The 12,265-nt window shown below is 41.7% G+C and overlaps 1 protein-coding gene across 1 annotated transcript in view; it reads left to right on the top strand.

The window, feature by feature from the left end:
• Positions 1 to 12,265, top strand: part of MTA1 (metastasis associated 1) — a gene marked incomplete at its 5' end in the record, with an annotated part of 85,040 nt that overhangs the window by 41,927 nt on the left and 30,848 nt on the right. The window contains 2 exons of the mRNA XM_084265890.1: positions 638 to 712; positions 8,304 to 8,362. Of these exons, the coding sequence (XP_084122016.1) occupies positions 638 to 712; positions 8,304 to 8,362 (134 nt within the window). The remainder of the gene's footprint in view (positions 1 to 637; positions 713 to 8,303; positions 8,363 to 12,265) is intronic.

Here is a 12,265-nt window from a genome sequence, read left to right on the forward strand (position 1 = left end):
GCACTGTGAAGAGAGCCAAGTTCCACTGTATCGCTGTTCAAGTCCTCTGGAACAAAACAAATAGTTGCTTGTTCAGTGTTGCTTGTCCCGTGCTCTAATCTTTTTAGACAGAGAGGGACTTGGAAACAGCACAGCACGCTCTGTGGTCCTGCTGAAATCCTCGTGCTCCTCATGCAGAGAACAGAGCTGGCAGGGCACAATTCTGTTAGTAGTTATTACTTTTTGGGTTTTTTAGTGGGCCAGTTCCACAGAAGCCAGGCATATCAAAACCGTGATGTCGCAGTTGTGGCTCTTGCTCAAGCAGAGAGAATCTGAGCCAGTGGGCTCCCTTCCATGTTGTGCCTCTCTGGAATGGTTTGCTGCAGAGTCAGTCCTGCATGGAGGTTCACCTGCAGCCTGCTGCTCTTCTACACTGAAAACACAGTTTTTTGAAAGGGCATTTAACAGTACTTGGGTCCTGCGCGCATCCAATGCCTGTAAGAGACTTGGACACTGACAGTCTTTTTTGGGCGGTGTTAGGAGGGTTGTTAGTTGCAAGGATTTGCTGTAAATTGTCTGTCAAAGGAATCCTGGGAATTTCTGTGAGGCCTTGTGCCAGCTCCATGCAATGACTGCTGCTTTTCCTTTATGTCCCTAGCTCCCATGGAAGTCCTTAACAAGCATAATAGAATATTACTATATGTGGAAAACTACAGACAGATACGTTCAGCAGGTAAGAGAGTTAGAATCACCTCTTTCATTCTAACAGAAGATGTTTTTCTTGCCTGTAAAACCAAACATTGTTGCTTTATTCTCCCTCTTGGGGTTCAGCCTTTCCAATAGGTGGGTTTTGTGATGACCCAAAGCGCAGAACAACATCTCATCACTAAACTCATCAGCTGTTCCATAGATATGAATGTAGCTTTGGCATCTTGTGCTTGCTTTTCATGTTTGCTGCTGTTTTATTTGTTTGGAGCTTTCATTCAAACGTCTGGTTTAGAATTCAGTGTTTTGATGAAAGGGAATACAGTTAACTACTCCTGTCCTGTACAGTTCATTGTGAGCATTAGCTTCACTTTTGACTTCTTATAGGCAGTGTGCAGTTGCTGTATGACAAGCACTCATGCTAATTCCCCACCTCTGCCTGCCCATGACTTGGATTGCAGGTACACAGGAGGGTCCCTGGTGCAAGCGCTGCGAATAAAACATTAGTCTGGGAAGTGTTGATGGCTCAAATTCCCAGACTCGTTATACTTGAGAATCAACTTTGCCTGGTGTTTACAACCATTTTTATCTCTGCTTGTTTAAATGCAAAGGCTGCTTGGCCCCTTAAATAAAACAAGCACAATGCCAGCAGCATGCAAAATGTTGCAGAGTATCAGCTGCTGAAAACTACTTATAATATTTAATGGGAAAATTAATTAAAAGAGAGGAGAAACACATAATGGATTTTCCATTATAATTATCAGTATTATGTTTAGGCATTTATATGAAGTATTACAAAAAGTGGAGTTATAAAAATGCCCTGCCTTGACTTGCTTCATTGGAAATTCAGCCTGGGATAAAGACTTAGATGCCTGAGGCATTGACCGATATTTGCTGTGTGCTATATTTGGGCATCTCAGTCTGCAGTGTGATTTTTACCACTTTCTGATTGGAACACTGTGAAATTGCAGAGGGATCCTCAGGACAAATGAGAGCTTTTTTTTTTAATTTTTTTTCTTCAGGAAATCTCTATTACCTTAAAAAAATCAAAAGTTACCTACATCCTCATTCCAGTATTTCCCTTGGTTCAGTCTTTGATTGAAACTTTTCCTTCCAGTAAGGAAATGGGTGGTAGGAAAATGAGATGGTGATGGAAGCCAGCATGGTGGGGGAAAAAAGGTGCTGGAAAAATGAGGTCATGATCTTTCTTTCCCAATTGAACTGTGTGTGGTGTTGATACAGTGAGTGATGGTGTACTGTGACTACAGCTGTTTAGGAGATGGATAGCTGAGTGTACTCAGCTTGTACTATGCTCAATATTTGCGCCAAGAGGAATCCATTTATCTTTCTGCCTGCATCTTTTATCTCACCTCACTTTCTTTTTAGTGATAAAAATCCATCTAGCAATATGGTTGGTATCAGAAAAAGTGAGGGAAGTTATTTTATCAGCCAGTGAAAACTAGAGCCTTAGACTGTTGCATGAAAATGTCAACCCTGTACACTCAGAACAGCAAACAAGTAGGGATTCTTGGGAAAGAGCAACCCAAAAAGTATCTATATACTGCCCAGAGTCCACAATGCATTTGCAACAGTGAAGCTGTGTTACTGCCCATCTTTGAGGTATGTAACAGTGGTGGTGATGGGAATAAAGGGTAGGGGGCAGTTTCTGTGATGGTTTCTTTTGGATACCATAGGAGATGGATCAGAATAGTCTCCCAGGTGTTTGCTTCCAGGCCTATGTCCTGGGAAGGCAAAACAACTGGAGAAGCTGTGCCTCTGTGAGGAATTGGTTAAATTATTTTGCTTTTTCTGCTTCTCTTACTCGATAGACAAAATTGCAGAGGGGATAGGTGCATGAAACACTCTGACTATTTTTCTTGAAGCAATTAAAATCACAACTAATAGCCAGTTTCTCCTACTGTTATGCTATATTCCTCTGTGGTGGGTTTGTATCAGGGTTATACTGTATCATACATGTGCTTCTCAGCAGTGTACCAGGGAGTGGATTTGGGGAAGACTTCCAGTTAGAGGCTCTGTATTTAGGAGACGGTATGAGTTTAAGCCAAACAGGTAGAAATTGCAGTACAGAGATAGCACATCAATTAAGTCTGAACTAAGCGAAGACCTCATCTCAAATTCCTAGCTTATACAAGCAAATAATACTATTAAACATTTATAAAAAGCCTGGGAGAGCTATCTATATATAACCACAAAGAAAGCATGGGAAGTTGTAGTTGAAATAATGGTGTATTACATTCATATTTTACTTGATGTGTGCAAAGTCTTTGGCAAAGCACATCCCTCACCACTTTTTCCATCTGCTGCTTTGTAGTGTTTTGTCTGTGTGGATTCTTTCCTCAGTCTAATAGAACAAAATGGTTATGGGACTAACAGCATGTTTGTACATAAGACACTAGAATGTGCTAGGTAAGGATATGAGAAGTGTGTATCCCAGGTTGTTTCACTTTCACTCACCCTCCTTTGAAGAGGATGATTACATTCTCATTATTATTGCCAGAAAAAAAGCCCAAAACTTGTCCATTCTTGTAGACTCTTTGGCTGAATGAACATAAAAACATCCATTTAAACTGTCTTTGTGAGTTACCAACATAGTCCTGAAGTTTTTTGTCATCAGCCAGTCACCTGCTTTGATGAAAACCAGTTAGTTGGGAACTATTTACATCCTTCTGTATTTCCTTTGAGAATTTCTTGGAGTGAGAAAGCACTGTCATAATCCTGAAGCAGAATCCATCTGTGTTTTGCCATTGAGGAATCTAAATTTTTAGTTGCCTTCAGCAGAAGACCCGTTCTTAGAGCTGAACAATAAGGCATACGTGCGCTTGGTGTATCTAAGATCGAAAGGCTTAATACAGCACTTCCTTGTCTTGTGAGTCAGACACTGTGACCGAGGTACACAGCAAATTGACTTGTTTTGGAGCCTGCACGTGGTTCTCTTATCCAGTAATTTTTATTTGGCTTTGGCTATACCGTGATTTTAAAGGTTACCAGCGTAACGAGGAGTTCAGTCATTTCAAGAGGAGGAGTGACTGTCCGAGAACAGAACTGCTAGAAGGAGTAAAGTCAACACAGAATTTGTGGTCTGATGTCAGCTCCTCTGAACGTCTGTCCAAAGCGATTCCAAGAGTTTTCCTGTTAAATACACCCTTTCAGAGTTGTCCTGAAGAAAGAGGGGGATGCGTTCCAAATTCAATATCCTGTGTCTCCTTTGAATGCAACCTTTTCTTCAGAGAGATTTCCTGTGTCAATCCATGTATTTCTGATTCAGGAGGGTTTGAAATGGCATCCACAGAGTAGCTGCTGTTTGGTGGCTTCCCCAGTCTTCAAGATTTGATGTGGTGCTTGGGTTTTGCCTACATTTACATTCAAAGTAAAGGTTGAGTTCTTATGTAGTTGTGAGTTTTATTTTTTTTAAGATCTTTAAATGCTGCTTCTGTTTTCCATATCATGAGAGGAGGCCCTGACTTTGAAACATATCACTTTCCAAGTGTGATAAGTGGTTGAGAATTGCTCAGGACATGTTGGTGGCAGGTGAACTGAATTAGTTATGTGCTTTCTGAAAGTTGAAGGCTTTAATTTATTTTTTACATTTTGTTTGTGTTGAGGAGCATGTAACTTCAAGAGGAAGATCAGATAATGAATTTCTAGTGTTCTGTAGGTTATGTGGAAGTGCCATTAGAGAAGTGTAGGAGGAAGAGACAGAGAAAAATCAGTTCTAAGGTATGCGTGATGATGAGAAGATACCAGAGAAAGTGGAAATGCCATTGTATCTGGTTACACGAGGTAGGGAGCTTAAAGGAGGAAGCTCTGTTTAAATCTTGGTGTAGATAGAAAACATCTTTGTTAAGGAAAGCAAACTTTCTTTGTACCTATCTGAGAGTGATATCTTAATGTACTAGCCTTCATAAAGTACTGTGTGCTAGCAAAGTAGGAGTAACATCAAAGGAATGTTTTTCAGCATACGTAGGACACTTGATCCCCAAACACCTCCTGTTAAGCCTACAGTAATAGGGAGTGATGGCAGTTTTGGCACACAGGTGACGGGCTGGTAGGTACCCTGCATCAGTGCTGAGATGTGTTGCTGGAGCACAAACAGCTGGAAACACTTCTCCCAAATGCATCATGGACTGGGACATGTTGTGTCCCATCACCTGGCCTCCCAGCAGCACTTGTGTGTTCAGAGTTTTGAAAAATGGTAAACAGTGTGAAAGTTATCTAAATCCAGAAAATGCTGCTTGGAGACTACCTTTCCCATCATCAACTAATAAAGTATTCACATTTGAGGGTGTCTGAGGCATCCCCCTGCTGCCTACCAACCTGACTCTTGCATTGTGGATGTTGAAATACCCCCGCCATCCCTGCATTTTTCCCTTATTTGTTCTTTTTGTTCCCTCTTTAGCAAATGACTGCAAACATTTGCTTCAATATGTCACGTGTTTTAAAACTCTTTCAAGCTCAGTGGGTAGGATGAAATATGTATAATCTAGAGAGAGGAGATATATATATATATATAGGACAGATGTTTTCACCAGCTCAACTGTTCAGTGCTTAGTAATTTAATCCCTTGGTCCCTCTGGGATGGACAAGTTGCCAATATCTGCCTTTTATAGATGGGGAGAATATGATGAGGTAAATAAGAGGATGTTCTTAAGATGTGCGTATATAAATAAGTCAAAGACAAAAGATTGCTTTTAGTCCAAGCTAGTAGGAAAAGTTACAGATGTTCAGGGGTTTTTGTGGATGAGGATGTTCTTAACTGCACCAGACAACATTAGGAATTTATAGTGTAAATATGCTTCAGGCACAAATCAATTAATAACTGGCAAAGGACTCAGCAGAGCACTTTGTGAGGGGATGATTCTGAAATTGTGCATGGCTACGTTTCAGGCTTCTTCCTTTTGTACCTCCTGGTATCAGGCGCTGTCAGAAGGTAGGAAACTCATCATACCTGGTCTATTGACTGTCCACAACCACACATAGTGCAAACCCAGCCTCCTCTTATCGAGCACGTTGTGGTTCCTTCTGAAAACCTCCCGTTTTCCCCATGCATTAGTTGATAATAGAGGTGTATGCTGTGTGCCCTGCTGGGTACTGATAGGTCCAGGTGACTTTATGGCAGTTGTTAGCTCAGAACTCACACCCTGGTTGTCAGAGAGATGATCTGTGGTGTGAGGTTAACATTCATCACCAGTGTACTAAAATGTTTCTCAGTACACTACATTAACCATGTCTCCAAAGCAAGTGACGTTGTGTTGAGGATAGTAGACTATTTCAGCTGGTGGTAATGCTTTGTGCTTGCATGAAGCTTTCCCATTCACTGATTTCCAAAACTGTCATAACATAATGACTCTAGGTAGTCCCCTCGGGAGCTTTTGTCAAGAAAACGTCAGCTTTTCACCCACAATCTGGAAATCTAGAAATTTAATAAAAAAAAAAAAAGAACCCATAGTTCTCTACCAGGGGAAGTTCCCTGAATTTCCTGCTTAGGCCTCAAGGAAGTATGATTCTTGTACAGAGTTCACCAAGCAGCATTTTAGGCTGTTTATCAATATCTGATGTCAGACTTTCTTGTAATTCTTGGGGAGAGTATGAGCTCAGAGGCTGTTCATCTGCTGACATATACCTGCTTCTGGTAGTCTGTGCCTGGGGAGAGAAGACCTGTTTCCCAGCGCAGGCTGCAGGTGGAACAGCATGAGCAGAAATGCACCTAAGAGTGTACATCATGTTGAAGGCTAATTTCTTTTGCAGTAGTATCTCTCTGGAAGGTAGAGGAGAGTTCCTAAAGCTGCTGAGAGGCCCATCACCAGATGCTTTGGTTTCTGTCATAAGAAGACTTGAGCAGGGTGTTTTGAAAATGTTCAGCTTTTGAGTTTGTGGTTTGCGCTGGGGGGGAGAACCTCTTTAGTTCCATCTCTGGTTGCCAGTATTGATTTATTGATTCCTCCAAGTCTGGGGGATTGATAAGGATTGTCTCCAGGAAGTCTTCATTTGGGTTTTCTTGAAGACAGTTTTCAGGCAGCTGTCCTTGTCCTGGACAAGACGTAACAGAAGCAGTCTGGGAAGCTTGCCTACATCAGCAGAAAGAAGTCAGCCTTTGGATGCAGCTCTCTGAAGTTGTACCCCAGTCTCTGGATGACTTTCCAAAGTTTCTTACCTGACAACTTCATTCTTTGACTTCTAAGATAGGTTGGCTCTTATTTGCAGGGAAAGGGAAGCGGGGGAATTCTTTGGGAGTCTAGAGAGCTTTGGTGAGGAACTGTCAGCTGTCAAATGGAAAACTGTTGCTTAAGACTGTCCCTCTGATCAAAGCAAGCTTTATGCTTACGGGAAACTTCATTGTTCCTGCCTGTGTGCGTTGTGTCCCCGTACAAAGGATTTTATGTTTGTCCAGTTCCTCAGTGACAGTCTCCAATGTTATTACATTTTCTGGTGCTTCCTGTGTCTATGAAGATACTGACTTTAGCTTTGCAATTATTTTCCTAGACTGTGCCTTGAGGCTGCTGCATAGAAAATGTTCAGCTAATCTTTTTGTCTAGAATAGCACCATGCTGCTGGTTTGTCTGGAAAATATTGTCGTGGCTTTATGCAGATGGCTGTTACCGGCATGGATGTTGGCATGGGCCCAGCTTTGAGCAGGAGTTTGGACTGGAGGCCTCCAGAGGTTCACCCTAAATTAATATAGCTTGTGTAATAAAGAGAAAATGTCTCTTGCACTTTTTAAATGGTGCGAAGGTTTGAGTTATAAAAGGAATTCTTGGCCAGTGGTTAAGTTCACGCTAATTGTCTACTTCTGCCGTGTTCTTGTGGGCTATTGGCAAGGACCCAGCTGTAGCTGAGGGGGCAGGGAGAAGGAGCAATGCTGTTCTGCAGGAATTTACTCTATACATCCTATTGAAAGGGTCCTGTAATTAATTTACTCCAGAAACGTGGCTGGAAGTTAACAGATGGTTTTACTGAGGTAGGGCTGTGTAAAGAGGCAAATGGTGTGTACTTCTGAATACACATCCACATGCTCTGCAAGCCTGCTTCTTCTATGTGCTCTGCTTTAATCACATTGCTGTTAAGTGCCTTGCTATCTCCTTGCAGTGGTGTCTTTCATTAGAGGCTGGTTCTTTGGTCTAGTTAGCTTATCCCCCCCTTTTTTTTTAACCAACTTTGTTCAAACTCTGTGAACTGATTCAGCTTATGAGGAGTGAGCTCATTTATATACCTGGTATTGTCCAGTCAGTGAATATTGTCAGGGAGAACACGCACAGACTGGTATCTCAGATCATCCTTTGTAGGGGGAAAACCCAAACAACAGTGGGAGGAACAATGCATGGATTTATGTTGAAGTAAATGGGAATTAAAAGTTTGTCCTTATAAATAGAAGATTGCCATCTCTCTGACTTTTGAAAAGCTGTGTACATACTTATTTGATGCCCACAATTATTTTCAGTGGGTATTTTCCAGTTGGAGAAGGAGTTTGTGGTAGCTGCTCAGTGAAAGGAAAACTTTGTTAATAAGTGCTAAACTTATTACAGGTAGGTAACTGATTCCCAGGTAAAATTGTCCTCATTTTCTTTTTAGTCTAACTGTTTTTTCTTTTCTCTTTCTTAAAGAAACGATTGAAAGCAGCAGAAGCAGAAAGCAAGCTAAAACAAGTGTATATACCCAACTAGTAAGTATCTTTTTAAAAATATTTTGTTTTCTATTTGATTGTAGAGGGTCTAATGTAACAGTTACCACAGCCTGCCAGTATTATGCATTTGCTTTAATCACATAATGAGAGACAGAGCTGAACACATGTCAGAGAACTATTAAATTAGGTTACCAATATAATGAATCTGTTGCTGATGCTTCAATAGGCTTGAATTCCTTTTTATTTTAACCAAGCTAATGCTAACCACCCTAATACTGATAAACAACTGGCTGCCCTGTGGAAGAAAACACGATAGCTTTGTATTTGAAAGCTGGCTAGAACAAAGCAGGACCTCCTTCCAGTATGCTTACACTGCTGCTTACCAGTGTGCAAAAGGCAAAGCTGCTCCCACGTGCTGACCTTCCACTTCTGGAACAGAGGGTGTTTCCTCCACCGAGGAACTTTCCCTTTGGGGCTTTCCCAGTTAGGATGCTCTGCTGTCACATTGCTCACTTCCTTCATCCTGTATAATGTTCCCATCCTCAAGGGACCGTTACTTCTAACTTTTATTCTTGCACAGATTAAGAGTTGAGGGTGGCAGGTCAAGCCGGGTCGTGGACAAAAGGGTAGTTAGGTAACTACTCAGTAAAGTAGGTTTGTATTTGTTTTTGTCATCAGTGGATGACCAATGTGTGGCTGTTTCCTAATGTCCTTTTTTTAATCTATATAAAAGCTGCTCATGGCCTGGACAGGTGTACATTTTCCTGGGTAAAAAAAAAACCTGTCTGAATGGCCGTGGCCATAGACTTGTGGTGAATGGAGCTATATTCAGTCGGTGGCTGGCTACAGGTGGTGTTCCCCAGCACTTAGTGCTGGGCCAGTTCTGTTTAATATCTTTATGAGCGATCTGAACAAGGGGGTCAAGTGCATCCTCAGCACATTTGCAGACACCACCAAGCTGTGCAGCAGTGTTGAGCTGCTTGAGGGCAGGAAGGCTCTACAGAGGGATCTGGACTGGCTGGATTGATGGGCCAAGGCCAACAAGGTTCAGTGTCTGATCGTGCACTTGGGTCACAACAACCCAATGCAGCATTACAGACCTGGGGAAGAGTGGCTGGAGTGGAAAAGGAGGGGCCCAGTGGAAAAGGACCCAGGCTATTGGTCGACAGCTGGCTGAACGTGAGCCAGCAGCGTGCACAGGTGTCCAGGAAGACCAACGGCATCCTGGCCTGTATCAGAAATGGTGTGGCCAGCAGGACCAGGGCAGTGACCATCCCCCTGTACTCTGCACTGGTGAGGCTGCACCTTGAGTCCTGGGTTTGGGCCACTCACTGCAAGGAAGACATTGAAGTGCTGCAGTATGTCCAAAGGGCAATGAAGCTGGTGAGTCTGGAGAAGTTTTATGAAGGGCATCTGAGGAAGCTGGGGCTATTTATCCCAAAGAAAAGGGTGCTGAGGGGGAGACCTTATCTCGCTCTGCACCTACCTCAAAAGAGGTTGTAGGTAGGTGGGGGTCAGTCTAATCTCCCAGGTAACAAGCAATAGGATGAGAGGAAACAGCTCCAAGCTGTTCCAGGGGAGGTTTAACTTGCATATTGGGAACATTTTTTTCACTGAAAGGGTTGTCAAGCAGTGGAACAGGCTGCCTGAGGGAGTGGTGGAGTCACCATTCCTGGATGTATTTAAAATCTGCATAGATGATGTGCTTAGGGATGTGATTAGGTGGTGGACTTGGCAGTGCTGGGTTAACTGTTGGGCTCAATGATCTTTTAAAGGTGTTTTCCAACCAATAAGATTCTATGATTCTACCTTATATATTTACACACTCACAGAGTACAATATGATTATTCTCATGCATTTTCTCTGCATAACCCAGTCAACAGTTGTTTTAGTGTGGAAATTTAACTCTCTCCTGTCCTTTCTCTTTTCACTGTCACTCCCAGATATGTTCCTATGTGTATTATCCCAAATAACTCCTTTACTCTTTTATGGGATCTTAAATATTTATGAACTCCTGCCACATGTTCTGTTACTTGAGGCAAAGCTTGAGGTATATGTAGCTTGCAAGACAATCCCTTATCTCTTGGAAAAATAGAGGATCCCCGATTTCTCTTTTGCTTTGAAATCCATTGATATCTCTCAGGTGAACTTACTAAAAATTAGGTGTAATATTCAGAGTGAAGCCAGGTAGATTTCTTGTCATGCAGTTTTTCAGCAGCATTGCTTTCTCTGGCTGGTGTTACTCTGCAAGGGACACCGGACATCAAATTAAACATGAATTCGCAAAGCGATAAGCCTGTAAAGCAAAAGCCAATGTAATTTAGACTGCAAATGCAAAAGGATATTGCAGACAAGAGTCTTGCTGTTGCTCTTGGATTATAATGTATGTAGGTAGGGCTTTATATTTGAAAGGTTATAGTGCTCATTTGATAATGGCTGTCTGGAGTGCTGTCTTATCCCTCAATACTGCATCTCAGCAAGATAATTCTTGTTGCTATCTAGAGAATATAATCAAATCAGCAGTTTACCTCTTACTTCAGGAAAAGACTTCTGTCTCTACCCATGTGGCTGCTATTTTTGTCTCTGTCTTTGATTTCCAGTCACGATTGATTTTGTAAGTGTTATACCTTAACATACATATTGTTTAGCTGATAAAATGGGTGCTGGATTTCCCCCTCCTTCAGCATCCCTTCGTGTATCGGGAAAAGTAACAACTGTGTACATGACTTACTTGTCTGTGTCTTATCCCACTGCTTTTTCCTCTTAATACCTCCAGATACAGCAATAATTAAGTCTTTATAAGATTTTTAAAATATTTTTTCTACTCAAGTTTCAGCACCGTTGTATTGCATCTGCGTTATGTTGTGGCCTAGAAGATCATATTCTTGGCTTGTAATAGCAATACATGGTGTGGAGATCTAAATATCAATGTTATTGATTTGTCCTTATCATGTTACTGAGCCCATTCCTCTTTCAAGGCTTGAACCATAATGATCCACTTGGCACATTGAAAATAAATTACTTGATGTCGGCTGTCACAAGACCTCTGTAGAAGCAAGTCAGCTGATTGAGTGAAACCTATTCTAACAGTAACTGGTGTAAAATTGTTTGTAAAGAGAGACCCAGGAGGATATCAGACTCAAACAATTTTATTTTGGTTTTTTTTTTCTCTGACTCTATTCCACTGATAAGACTTCTGTTTTTCCTGTGATGTTAGTAGGAGAATCTGGGGAAGGAGGGAAATAAGAAAAACAACAGAAACAGTCTTCAAAGGTTATTTATCATGTCTGATAAATACATATTATACAGTGAAAAATAACAGCTCTGTATGAAGCTTTGTAGTCAATATTTTTTTAACCTGAGAGTGTGCCCTAAATTTATAACTTGGAACTGAAGCATGGAGGGATTAGGTACCCTGTGCAGGGTCATGCAGGTACTTGATGGAAGGTTATCAAGTCCCAAACCAACATCCTGGGTGTTAAACATTTCTGGGCCGATTTCCAAGAACAGCCCTGGTTTTGCGGCAGTTACCTGCAGTTGATGTGACTGAACCCAGTGTTTGTATGCATGGGTTTGTAATGCATCCCTTAGGTTGCAAAGCACTTTATTGCTTTTCTGGGGAAAGGAGGAAGTATGAAACCAGTTGAATTTGCATTCAGAAAATACTTGAGAAGAATCTTTTTCTGTAGCAATCCTTCTACCAGTGGGAGTGGTGTTAAATAAAGCAGTAGCAGAATCCTGAGTGCACAAAGATATTACATGTTCTTATACACTTCATCCTGATATCTGCCAGCACAGGGCTCGGAGATCTTTCTTGTTGCAGGTGGAGCATCAGTCTCTCCTTCTAGCGTGTACCCAAGCACTCTCCTCAGGCTGTTGGGGAAGTCATATTCTGCTTTTACTAATCTTATGGGCATCATATGTACCAGTTACTTGCTGCTT

Source organism: Gallinula chloropus (genome assembly GCF_964237585.1).
Source record: "Gallinula chloropus genome assembly, chromosome: 6".
Taxonomy (NCBI): domain Eukaryota; kingdom Metazoa; phylum Chordata; class Aves; order Gruiformes; family Rallidae; genus Gallinula; species Gallinula chloropus.